This window comes from Camelus ferus, chromosome 4 (assembly GCF_009834535.1).
Source record: "Camelus ferus isolate YT-003-E chromosome 4, BCGSAC_Cfer_1.0, whole genome shotgun sequence".
NCBI lineage: Eukaryota > Metazoa > Chordata > Mammalia > Artiodactyla > Camelidae > Camelus > Camelus ferus.
The window spans coordinates 65295302-65315121 of record NC_045699.1 but is presented as its reverse complement, the minus strand read 5'-3'; the positions used below and the strand labels follow the sequence as shown (position 1 = coordinate 65315121).

The 19820-nt window shown below is 40.6% G+C and overlaps 1 protein-coding gene across 4 annotated transcripts in view; it reads left to right on the top strand.

Annotated features, from left to right (window-relative positions):
* Positions 1–5472: 5472 nt before the first annotated feature.
* DENND1A (DENN domain containing 1A) overlaps positions 5473–19820 on the top strand; it is a 470303-nt gene continuing 455955 nt past the window's right edge. For all 4 annotated transcript variants that reach the window (XM_032478394.1, XM_032478392.1, XM_032478393.1 and 1 more), the window contains exon 1: positions 5473–5614. In XM_032478394.1, the coding sequence (XP_032334285.1) occupies positions 5598–5614 (17 nt within the window). In that variant the 5' untranslated portion in view covers positions 5473–5597. The remainder of the gene's footprint in view (positions 5615–19820) is intronic.

Sequence of the window (19820 nt, the reverse complement as noted above, 5' to 3'; positions counted from 1 at the left end):
TAATGCCACTGAATCGTACACTTAAAAACGGTTTAAGTGGTAAATTTTATGTTATGTATACTGTATAATTTTAAAAAGAAAATATGAAAAATAGAAGGTAAAGATACACTTATTCAGTGTACTAAGTTCAAATTTAAGAAAAAAAGTATTTCCCAAATCTTGTTCTGTGGCTTATTATTCCCAGGAAATATCCCTCAAATGAATAAATAATTCAATATTTATTGGTCACTGCCAGCATGCCAGGCTCTGTACTAGATGCTGAGGTTTAGCTACAGACAAGCCTGATGATGTTCCTGCCTTTATCAAGCTGACAATTTAGAAGAATAGTCCCATTTATCAAATACTAAATATGTAGTGGGAATCTTACATCCTTTCTTTCTTTATTTTGAGTTTTACTTTTATATTTTTGTTGACATGTGGTCAGTTTACAATGTTAGTTTCAGGTGTACAGCCAAGTCATTCAGTTATATGTGTGCATACATACATAAATTTTTTTTTCAGTTTCTTTTCCATTACAGCTTATTACAAGAAATTGAATATAGTCCCCTGTGCTACACAGCAGGTCCTTGTTGTTTATCTGTTTTATATAAAGTAATGTGTATGTTATTCCCAAACTCCTAATCCTTCCCTCACCCTCTTCTTCCCTGGTAACCACAGTTTGTTTTCTATGTCCATGAGGCTAATTCTGGTTTACAGTCTTTATTTTATTTCATCTCCATGTGGTGGGTATTATCTTTCCCTTATTAAAGATGAGGAAACTCAGGCTCAGAGAAGCTTTCTACAAATTCACTCAACTAGTAACTTGGGTCTGCCTGATTCCAGAGTCATTTCTCTTAACTACTGATGTATACAGCCTAGGCTTTCCATTCAGGAGATCCACACATGTACTTTGTTAACCTGGATGTCTGTAAGAAGTTCAGTAAAGAAACCTATTTAACTTGGTAGGATTCTGCATATCCCAAATTTACTCCGTTTACACAACCCCTCCTTTTTTCTGGGTGAGGGGAGCAGCACCCCTATTAATTGAACTGTGGATTCTTTCTGCAGAAAATAACCACAACACCCAAGAGAATTAAAAACATACGTCCACTCAAAAACTTGTACACAAATGTTCATAGCAGCATTATTTTTGACAGTCAAAACATGGAAACAACCCGAATATCCATCAACAACAATTGTGGACAAACAAAATGGGGCCTATCCATACAATAGAATATTATTACACAATAAAAAAGAATGAAGTACTGATGGATGGTACACAAATGAACTCTGAAAATATCATGGTAAGTGCAAGAAGCCAGACAGAAAGGCCGTATTATTAAATGATTCCACTTATATGAAATACATATTTGGAATAGGGAAATCCATAGAGACAGAAAGTAGATTGATGGTTGCCAGGGGGTAGGGGAGGGCAGGAAAGGGGAGTGACTGCTCATGGATGCAGGGTTTCTTTTTGTGACAATGAAGTGTTCTGAAATTAGACAGTGGTGATCATTGCACAACTTAGTGACCATGCTAACAACCACTGAATTGTACATGTTAGAATGGTGAATGTTATGGCATGTAAATTATATCTCAATAAAAAAATATATAGTTACAACTAAGTGTACTAGGAACAACAGACCACTGGCCCAGCCGTCTTGCCGTTTCATACTGCATCCTCAGTGGGGTATTAGAACTCGTTGGGGTTGCTGTTCTCCCCTCAATAGACACAGTCTTCTAAATCCTAAGCAGAAAAAGCAAACAGGTACAGATGAGTGAGGGCCAGCTTGGAAACCCAGGAGCATCAGTGTCTGTGTGGGTGGTATCACGTGCACTGTTGGACTTTTTATGTACTAGATATACTTAGTTAGCCTATTTTGACAACAAGTAAAGTTCCTAAACCCTTCTCATCACCAGAAGGTTTCAATTCCAATAGTTGATTATGCCATGTACTTGGCAGAAAGGTCTCCTTCTATTGAATGACATCAGATTCATCTAAGTTTAAAGGAATTACAAGACAATAAGCTACTGATTATAGAATTTTAGAATTGGAAAGGACTTTGGAGAGAGGTCATCTGGCCTGAATCTCTTACTTTGGACATAGGGAAACTGAGGCCTAGACAAATTCAGGGGTTTGTCCAAGTTCACATAGCCAAGCATGGCTTGGTTGAGACTGCAGTATCTGTCCTGACCCTTCTCTAGAAATGCACCGTGCACCCTGCCCCAAACTCCCTCTAGCTGTGCACATGATTCTCTGAAATAAAGGCTGTATTTCCTAGTGAGATGTGGTTGTGTAACTAAGGTCTGACCAATGGAATGTAAATGGAGCAGTATGAGCAACTCCAGGGAAATGTACTTAAAGATTAGGGTTTGAGGTGGGGCATGACCTTCTTTCCTCTGTTGGTTGGGTTGCAGATTAGATGGCTAGATAGTTCAAGCAACCATCCTAGACCACGAGGTGGAAGATGCATTTGGAGAATAGGAGAGCAATAAGGTAGAATTCCAGGTCATCAACCTCAAAGAGGTCACAATCTGAGGGAGAGAAGACAAGTATACAGTCTAATGCAGAATAAACACCACCACAAGGCCAAATCGGCTACCCTGTCCTGTCACTATGCCTTCAAATCTTAGAGTATGTTTTATGGAATTGTCATACCAGCTCTGGAATGTTCCTCTCCAGACCTTACATGAAAGAGAAAAAATCTATTTTTTTCAGCCACTGTTATTTCAGTCTTCTATCATTTATGGTTGAACTGAATTTTAATTGTAAACAATTACACTCAGGTCTCCTGAATCCAAGTACAGGACGATTTATTATGAACATTATTACTAAAAGCCAGACTGTGTTAAGTGTTTTGTATATAACAGTTGCTGATAATTCTTGAGTGTTTACTGTATGCTAGTCACTGGGTACATACCTTATAGGTGTCATTAATTCATTTAATTCCCATGCCACCTCAGTAAGATAGACTATTTCTGAAATTTCCATCTTACAGACAGAAAACCTGAGGCACAGAGAAAGGGCACACATTTAGTAAGAGGCAGAATTGAGATTTGAACCCAGGCAGTCTGACTCCAGAGTCTGCTCTCTTAATTCCTACATCATACTCTCTCTTATGATGTGAGCTTCTCCTCGGGCTCTGTACCCATTCTACTGAGGAGGAAGCTGAAGCAGATGATTGTCCAATCATTTGCTTAAAATCTTTTAGCTAGTCAGTGGTGCAGCTAGCATTAGAAGCCAGACTAACTCTCAGTTTAATGCTCTTTCCCCGGAACACCCTGCAGTCTCAGAGGCCACCTGGACAGATACATATCCCTCCCCCTCCAGTCTCCCCCTCCATCATACACACACACCACCACCACCACCACCACCCAGCAGGCTCTCAGACATTTTTGTGGCCAGGATGGCTACAACCTCCTTTGAAAAGGAGCCAGCTTTGCCCTCCACCAAATAACTCTGTTTTATTTATAGTCTCCTGCTCAGAGCTTTTGAACTGGCTGCTCATTCCAGGGAAGATCTTGATAACAACTGTTCCTTGGAGAGGGTTCATAGGAAACAAGGTGAATAAACACCACAGAGGCCCTGCCTGTCTAGCAGAGCTTTGCTCCTGGGGGTGTTTATAAGTCAGTGTTGGTGTCTGGGTGCAAAAGACTTTGAATTCAAAATGGCAGTTTGGACATTTTCAATTGTTTGTTTGTTTGTTTGAATTCAAAAAAGTTCACCTTATGCCTGCAACAATCTCAGGGCATAGGCAAAAGAGAGACATTATCTTAATCTGGAATGTAACTCCAAAAGGAGATCGTCTTGCTTTCTTTGCTCCCTGCCTGGCTGGAAGTAGTTACTGTAGAAATGGTGGGGTGGGGAACACTCCATGCATTTATAAGAGCTAAAATGGCAGAAGAGATGAATGGCATTTCAGAACAGAAGATTGTAAAAAAGAAAAGAAAAGCCTAATTTCAAAAGTGAACCATTGATTGATTGATTGATTGACTGACTGACTGATTGAAGTATAATCAGTTACAATGTATTAGTTTCTCATATACAGCTTAATGTTTCAGTCATACATATACATACAAATATTCATTTCCATATTTTTTTTATTATAGGTTACTACAAGATGTTGAATGTAGTTCCCTGTGCTGTACAGATTTGTTTTTAAAATCTATTTTATATATAGCAGTTAATATTTGCAATTCTCTAACTCCCCATTTATCTTTTCCCACCTCCTTTCCCCCAGTAAACAAAAGTTTACTATGTCTGTGAGTCTGTTTCTGTTTTGTAGACAAATTCGTTAGTGTCTTCTCAAAAGTGAACCATTAACCCATAGTGTCTTCTGACTTGTGGCCAAAGGTGCCATCCTAAAGCATACCTATGTCATATGTCTGCAATTATTCAGCCTGGATGATTATCTCCACTCTACCAGTTGCTAGTTATGTAGCTTTGAGCACATGCCTCAGTTTCCTCTTTGTGAAAAGAGTGGGTAAACTTGCAAGATTATTGTGAGGATTGGTTCTAACCATGCAGGGGAAATAAAGTGCCTGGTTCAGAGAGGGTACTTACTCACCCACACACTGAATGGTAATGGTAGCCATCATTATTGCTTCCTTTGTGATTCCTCCAGGCCTAAAGGGGATGAAAGTGAGCCCCAAGGGGGAGCAGGTTGGTGATCTTGGCTCTCAAGTACCTTCAGTTGTGTTGACTGAATCTGTATCAGGGACTGTTGTGGTGACATGAGATTTCTGTATTAGAGCTCACAAAATAGCTAATAAAGGAAGGCAGAGGTCGTCAAGGGCAGGGCAGAGCAGGGCAGAGCAGAGCCACTAAATAGGTCCTATGAAGCCCCCAGGTGGCTTTTCTGTGGGCATGTGAGGTCTCCTTAAAGGTCTAAGGGGAAGAGGAAGAGGTCTCCATCAAGAACCATAACAGGAAAGTGGATGATGTGACAGAGAAGAGGGTCTACGGCTTAAGGAACTTACTGGAATGTATGGGGTTTTCAAAGGGAAAACTTGTGTTTTCATGGAGGCCTCAGTGGGAGACATTATCTCTACGTTTGTACTTCTAGGTGCGAGGACTCTATACGAGAGGAATCGATGAAGGTTTCTTCAGATGAGCCTGCGGGTGTCAATGGGATGAAAGTCTTTTCAGGGGGTTGTAGGTGTTAGTTTCTATGGGAGAACAGTGGGAGTGGAGGTTTTTAGAGGCCTGCACCCGGAAGGCACCCTGCACCGAGCTCTGGGAGTACACCCAGCGGATGCGCGGTTCCCGCCCCTCCACTGCCCTCAGGGGCCCCGCCTCCCGCGAGTGGACTACACTTCCCGGCAGCCCCCGCGGGCGGCGGCGGCGCGGGCGGGAGGGGGCGGCACTGTGTGAGGCTGAGGGGGGCGGTGCGCACCGGGCACGCGCGCCGGTGACCAAGGCGTTCGCCCGGCTGAAGCGAGTACATTAACCCCTGGAGGCGGCGGCGGCGAGGGAGCGAGCCTCGGGCGGGCGGGCCCAGCCTGAGGGAAGGGAGGAAGGGGCGGGGAGAGCGCCAGAGGGAGGCCGGTCGGCCGCGGGCGGGCGGGCAGCGCAGCGCCGAGCGGGGCCCGCGGGCCCATGAGGAGGCCCGGGGACCATGGGCTCCAGGATCAAGTGAGTGCGGCCGGGCCGGGCGGAGCCGGGCCGGGCGAGGGGCGGCGAGGCCGGGCAAGGGCCGCAGGCCTCGGGCCGCGCAGGGGACTTGTTGCCGGGACCCCAGGGGCGCCCCGCGTGCCAGCGTCACGCGGGGAGGGGGACTGTTGCCATGACGATCCAGGGAGGCGCGGGGGCGGGGTGCGCGCGGTGTGGAAGGGGGCCTGTGGTCAGGTGTCCCCTCCTCACCTGAGGGCGGGAACAGCTGAGATCACAAGGCGGCCCCCTCCCCGGGGGTTACAGAAAGCCTCTGAAAACAGTCACACTGTTGGGGGGAGGGAGAGAAATCTCCGGAAGCAACTACCCAAATGGGTGTGTTTGGGGCGCCCCTGAGAGTCAGGCAGGTCCTGAGGTGGCAGCCTGGCTGCTTAAAGGCCTGCGGCCCCCACAGAAGTCGCGTGAGGTTTTTCAGAGGGAGGGGCCCTTCAGAGACTTCTGGTCTGGATGGCCTGGGGAGGAAGGCCCTTTTCTCTCCTATTTCCCCCTCTTACCTGTGAAAGTCTCCCCACAGCCAGGGCCAAAGGCTGTGAAGGAAGATAACTCTGTGTTGTAACTGAGCACCTGATCTTGATAATCGTTGGGAAGGTTTTGTAATTCAATCTGGCAAATTCCCTCACTTATTCATTCATCTTGAGTCCCTGGTGGAGGGTTAGTTTTCCTGGGAAATTGTTGATACATCTAACTTCAGGACTCATTGAAACATTGTTGCCCTCCTTCTAGACCTAGAAGTTGACTTTGTAAAGTGCAACTTTTATGGAGCCCCATTTGGGTGTGTTGCTTTGGACTCTATCTCCCCTCCCAGCCAGGTCCTCTTTTGGCCTCTCCCTTCCTCAGTTCCAGAACATGAGATGCCTTATCTCTAATCACTAACAAATGTTTCTCTGTGAGGAAAAGAATTGTGTAAGGGCACTTAAAAACAAAGTTAACAGCATCGGTTTGTTTGGGTTTTTTTTAACAAACAGATTTCATAGGACACTTTAAACCCGCTTAAAACAAAGTCTGAAGAATGTGTTTATTTCAGCATTTTGAGAATTATGTTAGGGAAGTTTGAAAGGGGAAGGACCTGATGGGTGAAATCCAATAATTATTCAAGTATTGTATCTCTTTTCCAGTTGATGTCCAGGCAGTGTGACCTTTGCCCAGCCTTGTAGTCCCCTGACCAGCTGAAGCCTCCATTCACAAAATGTGTCTAACAGGCTGCAGCAGCCCTGAGACTAGGAAAATTTGCTTAGGATAATGAAAATAGAAGAGTTGGATGAGCACACTGTTAATTCTTGATTTTTATGGAAGTGAAGGGAAAAAGTTAGAAGCATGCTCCAAATAAGAGTTTAAGAAGGTTGGGAGGTAAAAAGACGTAGTTTGTGAAGCATTGGGATTAAAGAGGCACTCGAAGTTTAGCTCCTGCTTCCAAGTAAGAGTTGTAAACTTGGATTTCAATAGCACTTAGAAACACTTTATAAAAGCCACCTTAGAGTCGCAGACTATACTTGTGAGGATGCTTACTCTTCCTGTTAGAAGTTCAGAGACTTACTAGATGTGGGGCAAGTCACTGTCAGAATCAGCATGACAATCCAGCAAGTGGAAGTTCAGATGACTAGGCATCAGGCCCCTGTCTCGTTCTTCAGTGTTGCAGGTTTCTCAAGTGTGTTTTGTGGAACCTGTCCTGTTTATCTGAGCACTTGGGCAAGAGAACTTATACTAACGCATGAAATTCTATTACATGGAAAGTTAGTGTAAAGAATAGCCTTCTTGATCTTGAAACTAGACTGCTCAGTGATGAGAACTTAGACGTGGGAAATATGTTACTTTTTCTTGTGGTGAGGCTGAAAGAGAATATGAACAGAGAAGTTATGAAAAGTAGTTGTGATTTATGGTGACTGTCAGCTGTGTGACTTCTGCCTGCAGGTAGGAATGGGGATGGACAGGTGGCAAGGAAACCATCTACTTAAGTGTCACCCTAGTTTTTGGAGGAGACAGCTTTGGTTACTGCTGACAGCCTGTTCTATCTTGACAAAGAACAGACTCAGCTCAAGGTGTTCACCTGGCTGAAGTGACATCTAAGTGCGTGGGCTCCACTGTGTAGGAGGGTCTTGGGGCTGGAGAAGAGCCCTGTGGGGCCCTCTGAGCAGGAGGGCACTATGGTCGCCTGTGTTTTCTCTCTTTAACTCTGATATTGTGTGGCCCAGTCAGGCTAACCTGGAATCAGATTTGGATTCTGATTCCAGCTCTTTTGTCTACTGACTATGAAACTTTGTACAAAATACCTCTTTCACGCTCAGTTGTCCTGAGGGTAAAATGGGGAAGACTATATGCTGCAGGGTCATTATGAGCAATAAACAGTATCAGCATGACTGCCAGGCCCATATTAAAGACTCAGTAATTGTTAGGTTTCTTTTATACCATCTCTGTCAAAAGACTTAAGAAAACTGCTGTATTTTATAGCAGAAATGTCAGAGAACTGTGCATTTTAGGTCATGGAGAAGAAGGTTTTTTGATGATCCAGGAATTCGACTGTGAACATGCAGAGCAGGACTCAACATTCACTCATTAAAAGTTGATTAAAAACCATATTCTGTGTGATTGTGAAGCTAGTGTCTGTTATACAATCAGTAGTAAAGCAGGTGTGTTGCTAGGCACAGGAGTTCGGGTTTAGTGCTTGATCAGACTTTCCTTTCAAGCTTAGGCTGGTTAAGCACCATCTCAGTTGTTAGGCACGGTGGTAATGCTTTATGTGAGCCATTTCATCAAATCCCCACAACTGTCCAATGATGTAGATAGTATTAGCTACATTTTTCAGATGAGAATGGGGCTTATAGGCCTTAGATCAGATATTGTCCCCAGAAGGCCTGCCCTGATGGCAGCTCTCTGCCCCCACCCCTCCTCAGCTTAGGCCAGGTGCCCCTCATCTGTGCATCCCCTCCCCAGCCTAGACCAATTGTCCATCTGTTTCTGTGGCCCCCTGTGTTTATCACTGTCGTAGCACTAAATCTAGTTCCTCGTGTGTCTCCTACACTACGCCTGACATAAACTTCTTGAGAGCAGGGACTGTCTTACTTGTCTTTGAGTTTCCTGTGTCAAACCCAGTGCCTGACATACAAAGTTGTTTAGGAGAAGTGTATGGAATGTGTTTAAGAAATATGTTGGGTTCTGAATTAAGATCCTAACTAAAGGCTCTGACTTGAATGTACATAGGCTTAAAAAAATAACAGTTTGCTACTTGAACTCTTGAGGAGGAAGAGTGTTTATGCTTTATAAGTTTTTAAGTCAAATTGCCCCGGTCTGGGCAGCAGTTCCTTACTTTTTCTGAAAAGTGTTTAGTTCGTGTTCATTTTAATAAAGGAATCTTGTCTCAGACAAGATGTCTACTTGACAAAGGAAAGAAAAGGTCACCAGTATGCAGGTAGCTCTCTGGAAAGCTCCTCAACCTTAAACCTGAGCAGACATTTATTTGTCTATAGAGATAAAAGGAGCAGTGGTAACTGGCAATCTTCGACAGGTATGTTTAAATCTTATTTAGTGTCTGAGTGATCCCAGTGGACTGGAATGTGGTTAATATGAAGCAATTTAACAGATAGTGCAGACGCACAGCAGGAAACTGTGGCAGCTTAATATTGCTTGTGGTGACATCTTAGAAATTGTTTCCAGGCACCAAGGGCAGGAAGTGGATTGTAAGTGATGGAAGGAAGTATTCTGAGTGAGTTTGAAGAAACCTGACATTTATGGACTTGGAGAAAAGCATACTCAAACAATTGAAGGCATAGGGACAGGACAGGGCAGCTGATTTGGCCTTGAGGTGGTGTTTATTCTGTATTAGTCTGTATACCTGTCTTCTGTCCCTGTCAGACCATGACCTCTTTGAGATTGGTGACCAAGAAATTTATTCATTTATTCATTCACTCACTTACTGTAGAACTAAGAGGAGTGTCAAGCACATATTAAGCACTCAATAAATATTAGTCATTGTTGTTATTACCGTAATTGGTGATAGTACTATATTATTTGCCTGGTAGTATGCTGAATATTAGGGACACAGAAAGGAAAAGATTTTTCTTTGCTTTAAGACTCTCCAAAGTAGTAGTGAGACAGAAATGTAAAACAAAACCAGATCCCTCCAGGCCCGCTCCCAACCAAAAACCCAAGTGTCAGAAAATAAGATCATTTCTGTGGTGGAGATGCAGCCTGTGATGAATAGGTGAGTAAGTGAAGGAGAGATGTCTCTCAAGGAGGGCATCCAAGGAAGGAAGGAATGCTTTGTCAAGGAGATGGTGTTTTAGTTGAGACAGGAGAGATGAGTAAGGGTGTGAAAGGGGTATGAGTGCTGGCAGAAGGAGTAGAGGCTGTGGTGACGGCCGTGGTGATGATGGCAGTGACAGCGGTGGTGGTGGCAGCAGTGGTAATATCCCAATAGGGGGAGCAGTGTGTGTGAAGACAAGATGTATTAGGGAAACAAAAATATTAATTATCACTTAATAGGCACTTAAATGCCAGTAATTGTTGGACATTGGGAGTTAATGGTGAATGATATTTATTCCTCCCAAGTTTATCCATGTTATAGCATGTATGAGTATTTCATTACTTTTTATTGTTGAATAATATTTCATTGCATGGATAAATTACATTTTATTCATCTATTCATCAGTTGTTAGATATTTGGATTGTTTCCATTTTTTCACTGTTACGAATAATGTTGCTATGAACATTTTGTGTGGACATATGTTTTCATTTCTCTTGGGCGTATACCTAGGAGTGGAATTGCTGGATCATATGGTAATTCTGTTTAAGGAACTGTTTAAACTGTTTTCCAAAGCAATTGGACCACTTTGTGTAAAGTATCTCATTGTGGTTATGATTTGGCCCACGTGAATTTTGTTGAAAACGAAAGAGAGTAGACAGAGAGAGGTTTCTCAGAAGTGTGTGAAAATGGAACTGAAAGAAAAGTGAGATTTGGGAGGAGGGATTCTTAAGGAAGAACAGTGGAAGTCATGGGTTGGAAGTGGGGATAAACCCAGCTCATTGTTTTCTGGTATAGAGAAGCAGCTTTGGCTTTTTTAAGATTGCTCTGCTCCAGACTTTTTTTAGACAGCTCGTTAACAGATCCCATTACCAAATGTACCACAGGCTTGCTTCTTTTCAAGGCTTGTTGTGTAGCACAACTGCCATATCTTCCTTCCGTGGGATAAGACTAGGAGTTGAAATGTGACTTCCTCTCCAGAGCCCTCTGATGCCTCTTTCCTCTCTCCACCACAGGGTTCCCCTCCTACTCTCCACAGGAGACAGTACAAAGACTTAGGGTGGTCGAACAGAAGTCTTGCTAGAGACTGAGCTCCCCATTATGTACCCAGAATCAGTCTCTTGAATTTTCATGACTTTTCTGGAAAATGTATTGGTGCAACTCCATCATTCTATTCTGAGCCAGTACAGTCAACTTGGAGGGGTTTGCACAACAGATAGGAAGGTTGAAATAGGGAAGGTAAAATCTGGAGTTTGCTGTAGGAAAATATGTTTCTATTCAGGCTGTTAATTCTGTGTGTAAGTTCCTGGCTAGAATTCTCCTTGTGGGTTGCAAAGGTTCATGCTTTTACCTGGCCCTAGGGGGAACCAATCTCTGGATTCATAACATCCTTTTTGCTTAAAAGGATTTTGTTGGGAAATGGAAAGATAAACAAGGAAGAAAAATAAAGCAAAGAAAACAAAGTTGGTCTCCTACTTTTATTAGAATCCATACCCATTCTATCCAAATATTTTGGACTTGAAAAGGAGCCAGATAAAGGAAGTAACAAAATATATGTTCAAAAATATATAAGTTCCTATAGAAAAGATAGGTTATATACCAAGAGTTCATTTGTGATTTGGTTATGGCATTTAGGATGTATTTTTCTCTTAGAGATACTGTTATGTCTATAAATCAGTAGCTGTCAAGCATAAGGACTTTCCAGGCGAAGGGAACTGTGTGTAAAAGACATACGGAGATAACAGGTATAGCTGAAATACAGGCTGTGTGGATAAAGATTATAGGCGATGAAGTTGAAAAAGTAGGTTTGTGCCACTGGGACCTGATGCCATGGAAGGATTGAGTTGGGAATGTAATATGATCAGGTTTGGGTTTTCAGGGAAGATTACTCTGGCGGCAGTAGTTTAGAACAGTGACATCTCTGGCTTGTGTAACATGACCCACTGGGGTGTGAAAAGAGTATGTTAGAACCTGTATTTTTATATTAATCTTCAAAATTTTTGTTTTTGTGTTTTCTAATAATAGTATAGTAAGACATTCTTGTAGTTTATAATAAATATACATATATTAGATGTATGTCCACATCTTTTACTGATAGGGAGGAATGCATGAAAAAAAAACTGGAGACCACTGATTTGTGGAACTCTTATAGTTTACTGCAGAAGATCGAGGCCCAAAGTGAGAGTTTGGTTGTTGAAAGAAAATGGACAACTTTGAGAGAGATTTTAGGTAGAATTGACAAGACTTGGTGACAAATTACACGTACAGGCGAGAGAAGAATCAAAGATGACTTGCCAAGGTTAGCAATGTTATATTATAAATGAGTGTTTGGAAGGTGAGGACTGGTTATATAAAGTGTTTGCTTTTCTGAGGGAAAGTGAAAAGTTATAATTGGGAGAAGGCATTTTAGTCTGTGGTGAGAAAGGAAGAAATCTTTAAGGGCTCCGTAGTGAATGTGTATGCTTTGTTAGATGAGTAAGACTTAAAGTGGGCTGGGCCAAGCTACTGAGGGGAAATCTATCCATATTAGACTTAGAGAAGAAAACAATAAACTTTTGAACTCACTTAAGCCACAGGAAAGGTTTCAAGGATGCTGCATTGATCTCGCCTAGGCTGTGTGAATAAATAGGAGGAAGGAAACCAATCTAGAGAAAGATGCTGTTTGACTCCAAGCAAACAGTTCTTGTACTCCAGGGTGTGAAAGGAGCAAGGGGATGTGGGCCTCAGACATACTTGGGGTGAGTCCCCAGAACCACACACAAACCCCATCTGAGTTCTAAGTTTCTGAGCCTCAGTTTTTTAATTTGTAAAAGGAAGCTGATAAATTCACCTCTAGGGTTGTTGTGAGGATAAAAAGCAATCTTATGTCTAGCTCTCAGCAGAGAAATGACTGTTTAGTAAATGGCAGCTATCATTAATATTGTTTGCAGTGGATGGGACACACTTGTCTGAACAATCTGGAGTTAAAAAGTCAAAAGAAAGCAAATGTCCCTTTTTATAGTTTTTTTTTTTTTTTTAAGACAAAGTATTTGCTTTCTCTGTATGAGTGTGTTAGCATTATGTGTTGTATATTTTACTGAATTTGTTTCAAGGACTGCGATCCTGGTGTATGCAAAGCACTATTCGTCTTACTGGTTGGGAGGAAAGAGCTTAAAGTCTACTAAGAGAGATAAGATGAACATGCAAATAACAAATGATAACAGCATTTAAGAATATTTTATGCCTTCTCTCACAAGTAATTGAAAATTTTATTCAGTTTTATAACAGATTTACACCATTTATAGTTATCTGTTTAGCTGGTATCCCTGTTCACTTCTAGTCTTTTTAACATAACTTTTCACTTCTTTTTTCTGGGTGCTTAAAATTATTATTTTAAACTTTTATTTTGGAAAATTTTAAACATCTATAAAAGTAGAGAGAAGAGTATAATGAGCCCCCAAATGCCCATCACTCAGTGTCAGCACTCGTTAATTTACTGTTTTCTTAGTTCTATTTATAGACAACTGACCATAACTCTCTCCTCCACCCTCTAGTCCTAGATTATTCTGAAGCAAATCCCAGACGTCATACCTTATTCCTCAATATTTCCATATGTATCTCTAAAAGATAGACATTCTTTTTAAAAAACATAACAACAATGACATCACACCTAAAAAATTTCTTTATATTATCAAATATCCACTCTGTGTTCTGAATGTCAGAGTTTTCTAGTTACATTTTTTTTTTTAAACAATTGATTTGTTTGAATTAAGTAAGGTCATACATTGCTACTGGTTGGTATATATCTCATAAATCTTTTTTTCCCCTTGCAATTTATTTATTGAAGAAGTAGGTTATTTGTTCTATATAATTTCCCTTACATCCTATTTAGTATGTTCTATCCCCTTTGTTTCATACAAATTGATAGTTAGATTTAGTGGTTTGATTAGATTCAAGCTTATTTTCTTGGCAAGAATACTTAAAAGGTGGTGATTAAGTACTTCCATCAGGAGTCACATTGTGTCTGGTTATCTCTTTCCGATCCATTAATTTATTAGAGATTATAAAATGGTAGTAGGTTGTTTCTATCATTTCTCCTTGATATTACCTAGAATATTTCTATAAAGAAAAACTTCTGCATTATTTGGTTACCCTGAGGTATAGTTCACATAGGAAAGGCAGAATAAATATTTCAGTTTATTTGTTTTTCAAACTGAGTTAGTTTCCTAGCATCTCCCAAGGTGACTGATTTTCTCTTTTTGAGAATCACTTTAAACACATAGATATAAACCTGTTTGCTATATTTCAGTCTACCTTAGTTGTCCTCGTTGGTGTTAATGTGTCCTGTCTTTGTCTAATGGGAGTATCTTCAAGTTCTAGAGGCCTTTTGACAGGATCCCAGTAGTTTTTAATAGCTCCCTTGCCTTTTGGTATGGTAGGTTGTTCCAGGCTCAACTTATATGTTTCCTGCTTCAGACCTGGATTCTGCTGTTTCTCTAAGGAATCTTACTTCATTTTGGTGGAAAATGATGTTAGAAATTACAGTCTGGGTTTTAGAACTTTTTTTTTTGCTACTAGGTCAGTCATTATTTCAAGGCTTCTTCAGGGTTCATAACTAGGATTGTGTGTGTGTGTGTGTGTGTGTGTGTGTGTGTGTGTGTGTATTTTTAAGGTAAACTACATCATATGTTCATACTGATATTTCCAATTCAAGACTGCCTCCTCCCTGAGTTTCTAAATCCCTTTTTTTCTCCCGTGCTTTATTTGCTTTACTGTGTCCTTAATTTTTCCCAAACTTGGCATCATACTTGGCATCATACTGCAGTTTTATCAAGGCTCTTTTTTTTTTCCCCTCCTTTTTCCTGATGGTTTCTTCCTACCTTCCTGTTCTGATCTGTATAAAGTCAGCTGTATTATTATAATCCTGGAATGTCCCTTCACCACTTTCCTATTTCATTCTGTCTTGGCCCTTGTGTTATTTTAATTTGTTTATTAGAGGACATATTCAAGTTCTCATAGAAGCAACTATTTGCAGAAAGGGTGCCTTTGAGTTCTTGCATATCTTTTCATGTCTGAAAAATGTTTACTTCCACTTGATCAATAGTTTGTAGTTTGTATGGTCATAGAGTTTTAGGTTGGAAAAAATTTCCCACAGAGCTTTGAAGGTATTTTCCTACTGTCTTTTAGCTGGCTTCCTCTGACACTGCTCTGGTAGGGTACGTGGTCTTCAAGTTGCCGGATTGAGGTATATGTCTAGGTTCCCTGCTTAGTCTTTGTTAGTACACAGAGTGAGGAATTTCCCTTTACTGGAAGGTGAGGTTAGGAGTTCTGGTTCCCAGGAGGCCTTCACTGGTACCTCCCTGGTGGAGTGCAGTGGTGCCTCGCTGCTGCTTCCATGGCCTCAATTACTGCCATAGGAGAGTGGAAGTCGAGGCTCTCTACAGTCTCCGTGGCAACCACGTTGAGGGGGTCCTTGTTACTGTGCAGTGGGGGTGATGAAAGCCCCAGCTCCCTACTTGGCTTTCTGTAACACTAAGCTGGTGGAGGACGGGTAGATGGGATACGTCATTACGCCTGGTGAAGGTAGAAATCTAGTAGGTTCTTCCCCTGCTCATCCTTTGCTAACTTGAGTGAGGGTGAGACCACACAGGTTTTTGTGTGGTGTTTGGCTATGTTGTTTGGCTGGTGTCTGGTGGTTATTTTCTAAAAGTTTTCTGACTTACTAGGCTACCTCTTTTCTGATCCTTTGGCTAGAGAGAGAGCACACTTTTGTTGGAGCTTTTTTTAGTCTGCATCAGTTTATGTTTCTGGGTTGCCAGTTGCTATAGTCATGAATGGATATTCAGTTTTATCAAACACTTTTTCTGCATCAATTGAGATGATCGTATGATCGTATTATTCCCCTCACTTCATTAGTGAATTACATTTATTTTCAAATGTTTAACTTTGCATTCCTGGGACTTGGTCTTGATATCCTTTTTATACCTGTTACTGGATTCAGTTTACTAATATTTTATTTTTTTGTTTACATCTATATTCATAAGAGATTTTAGCTATAATTTTCTTTTTTGTAATGTTCTTACATTACAGATTTTGGTATCAAGGTTATGCTGGTCTTGTAAGAAAGAGGACTATAGTAAAAAACTATTATAGAAGTAGTATGATTTTTAGTGTAAAAAGAAGTCATCAGTGGTTACTGATTTTTGGATGAGCAACAGAAGTCTCTGCATTGAATTTAGGAGAGTTGAGTATTGCTCATAAGTTACGGGAATAGGAAAATGCTTATCTGTGTCTCACTATAATATGAGGGAATAGGTAATTCTTCCCTTACCCCCTCCACACTCACTCAGTCCCCTTCTCAGTTATATACACAAATTTGTTTTACTTTTTTGGCTGAATAATTCAGTATCAAGTTATGGTCATCATGATGTGTTATCTGTTAGAATTTTGGCATATATCTCCTAAGAGCAAATATATTCTTTGATATAACCATAATACTTTTACCACCATAAAGAGATTTCACATTCATACGATGATATTACCTAATGTAAAATATGTATTTAAATTTTCCCAGTTGTTCCAATAATGTCCTTTGCAAGTGGTTGTTTCTGAGCCTCAGTCCAGTTGGGTATCATTGCATTTAGCTGTCATGTCTCTAGTTTCCTTTCATCTAGAACAGTTCCCCTGCCCGCCCTACTCCCCCCCCCCCCTTTTTTTTGTCTCTGACATTGACTTTTTAAAGAATCCTGACTATTGTTTTGTATAATGTCGTACATTTAGGATTTGTCTCATCCTTGCTTAATGATTAAGTTCATATTTAAACATTTGACAAGAATACCACATACCGTAGGTAATGTGTCTAATACCATGCATTTTTATTTTCCTTAGAAGTCACCTTTTATTGTTCCATTCTTTTTTTTAAAGGCTCTTCTTTATTGTCTTTTTATCTTCTCTCCCTTGTAGCTTTCTGTTCCTGTTTTGTTGTCATATTTCTGTTCTATTTAGGGATGCTTGTTTCCTGAAATTTATTTCTTAATCTTTTTCAGAGGTGTATTTGTCTTCCAAGAGATGATGTTCCCTTTCCCCCATTTGCAATATTTTTATCAGGTTCTTTAATTTCTATATGCCCTTGAGTGAAATGGGCTCTATCTAGATTTGCTGTTTGCCACAGGTGGGATGAATGGGGTACAGTGGGCACTGTTCTTTATGTCCATGGGTGACAGTGAGATCCCCTTCTTAGATCTGTAGCTGAAGAACTTATTCATGTTCATTGTCCCCAATTGAATTCCTAGTGACTAGCAGGTATTTGCACTACTGAGGTAGAATTTTATTCCCTCACTGCCTAATAGTCTCATATTTTCAACTAATGACATGCAAAAGAACTAAAATTCCCACAGTGTATTCTGTTAGAGTTATTTTTATCTCTCTTTTCACTATACTTTTTGCGTATAATTATTATAACCAATATAACTAATTTAAAAAGTAAGTCAAGAGATTAGGTAGCTCCCCCTACCTGTTAAAGTGTGTGTGTGTGTGTATGTGCGTGTGTGTGTGTGTGTGTGTGTGTGTGCGTGTGTATGTATGTGTATGTATGACCTATGACCGTAACAACCAGGATTGAAGGGCAAAGTAGCTGAAGGCGGGAAGACAGATTAACCTGTTATAATAGAGGGGAGGTAATGAGGGCAGATACTTGGATATTTTCCTCTTATTTTGCATCACATTTGCGTTTATTTTCAATAGTCCAAGTTTCAAAGAGAGTTGTTAAGGAGTAGTATCGGGATTAGAAGGTCTTCACAGGCAGATGGATGATGACTCTAAAGTTTGTAGCCTGGGTGACTTGGAGAAAAAGGTGGCAAAGCTACCATTAAAAATAAGGAAATTGAGTAAAATGATTATAAATCAATAAAAAATGTTATTAAAAAAATAAGGAAATTGAGGTTTTTCTGGGGAAACAAATCATTGGTTTGATTTGGGTTATACTGAGTGAGGTTACTATCCATGGGGAGCTCTTCAAGGCATGACCTAAAGCTCATAAGAAAGGTGGGAGCTAAAGATACAGTTCACAGGAGTCAGTTACAGAGTGATGACTACTGAGAACGAAAGAAATTTCACTACTGAGAACAAAAGAAATTTCATGAATCCTGAGTAGGCGATTAGAAAATAGGGGAGATGGTAAGATCCGTAAGATATTGGGGCATCTCACATCCTAAATCCAGACATAAAGTCTTGTTGATTCACACACTTGTCTCCATCTCCACTGCAGTCCTCTTGGTCCAGGCCACCATCCTCTCTTACCTTAATGGCTATGATTACTCCTGACTAGATTTTTTTCTACTACTCTTGCCTGTCTCCAGTCCAATCAGTATCCAGAGTAAGCCTTCCAAAGGGCAAATCTGGTCATGTCAGTTCACTGCTTAAAGTCCTTCAGTTGCTTCCCATTTTTACAGATTAAAATCCACACCCTTAACATAGCTTAAAAGGTCCTTTGGGATCTTGACTCTGCCTATTAATTCAAAAATAATGACTAAAATTAATTGAACTCTTTAGAATATTAGTACTTATTCTCAGTACTTTCATTTGTTATCTCATTACATCTTCACACTTAGTCTTTGAATTTATCTTCATTAACAACCTGTTAGAGAAGTTTCTTCTGTGATCCCCATTTTACAGATGAGAAAGATACAAAGAGATTTTCATTTGCCCAAGGTGACAGACCCAATAAGTGGGAAGCTAATAACTTTGCATGCAGGCAGTGTATTATTTATTTGTCACCATAATCCTATGAGGTAAGAATTGTTAATTACTTCCTTTTACAAATGAAGTCACTAAAGTCAGAGATGTTGTTTGCCCTGGGCACAAAGGTTGTGAATGGTGGAGCTGTGGGATTGGAGCCAGATCTCTATGACTCTGAAAATCCTCTCTCCTCCATTCTTGTCTGACCCTAGCCTCATCCATAGCATTCCTCACCTCCTGCCTGTAAGCACACATGCACCTACTGTGGGTTAACTTTTAATCATTCTTCAGATTTTAGGTCAAATAAGCTTTGGAGAAACCTTTTCTCAGCATCCCCTTTACCCTTCCGGCTGCACTTGGAGGAACTTTGACCATCAGTCCTGGCTGTTACTTTTCTTTGTCTTTCCTGTAGTCTGGAATTTCATGAAGTCAAGTGCCATGGGAGTCTTGCTCATTATTACACCTTGAGTGACTTGCACAATATATGGCATACAGTAGGCACTCAGGTAAGATATATTGAGTAATTAAATGAATGTTTAACTCAGTGTAGAAATTTGCTGTTGACTGGGCTTCATTCTTAAAACAGTATAATCAGTAGCCTTTTTGTATGTTCAGCTCCTAACTTATGTTTGTGATGGTTCCAAATAACTGAAAATCCCCAAATCATATGGCTTTGACAGATCCCCTTTAGGATTATAACTTTTTATATTTGTGTTTGTTTTTCTTAGGCTAATGTTATGCTTTATCCTCAAAGTAAATACTGATAATCAGCAGAGAAAGACAATTCAGAATGTGCTGGTTTAACTGGAGGATGCAGCCTGGGGTGTCTTACTTGCTGACTAAAATATAAACTCAGTCATTCTAACAGTGATCATTGAAAGTTGTTTCTCCTCTGTCTATAAACTGGTTATTCTCTTTGGTGCCCAAGGATAGGCAGTCATAGCCTAGAATTAAGGAGGAAGAAATTTATAGAGTGTTCTGATGGCCCACCTCTTAATCTTTTCTCAGGCAAATTGGTCTGACCTTTCCCATCTTGGTCTGACATCCTCATAGGAAAAGTTTCATACGGCATAGGAAAGAACAATTTAGCAGGAATAGGAGTTGCACATTATTAGTTCAGTGATGCTCAAACATGTTCAGGTGATGGAGCACCTAAAAATCACGGTATTCTGTGGAATACTCTGAAATATTTATATATTAAATTTCAAACTACACTTTTCC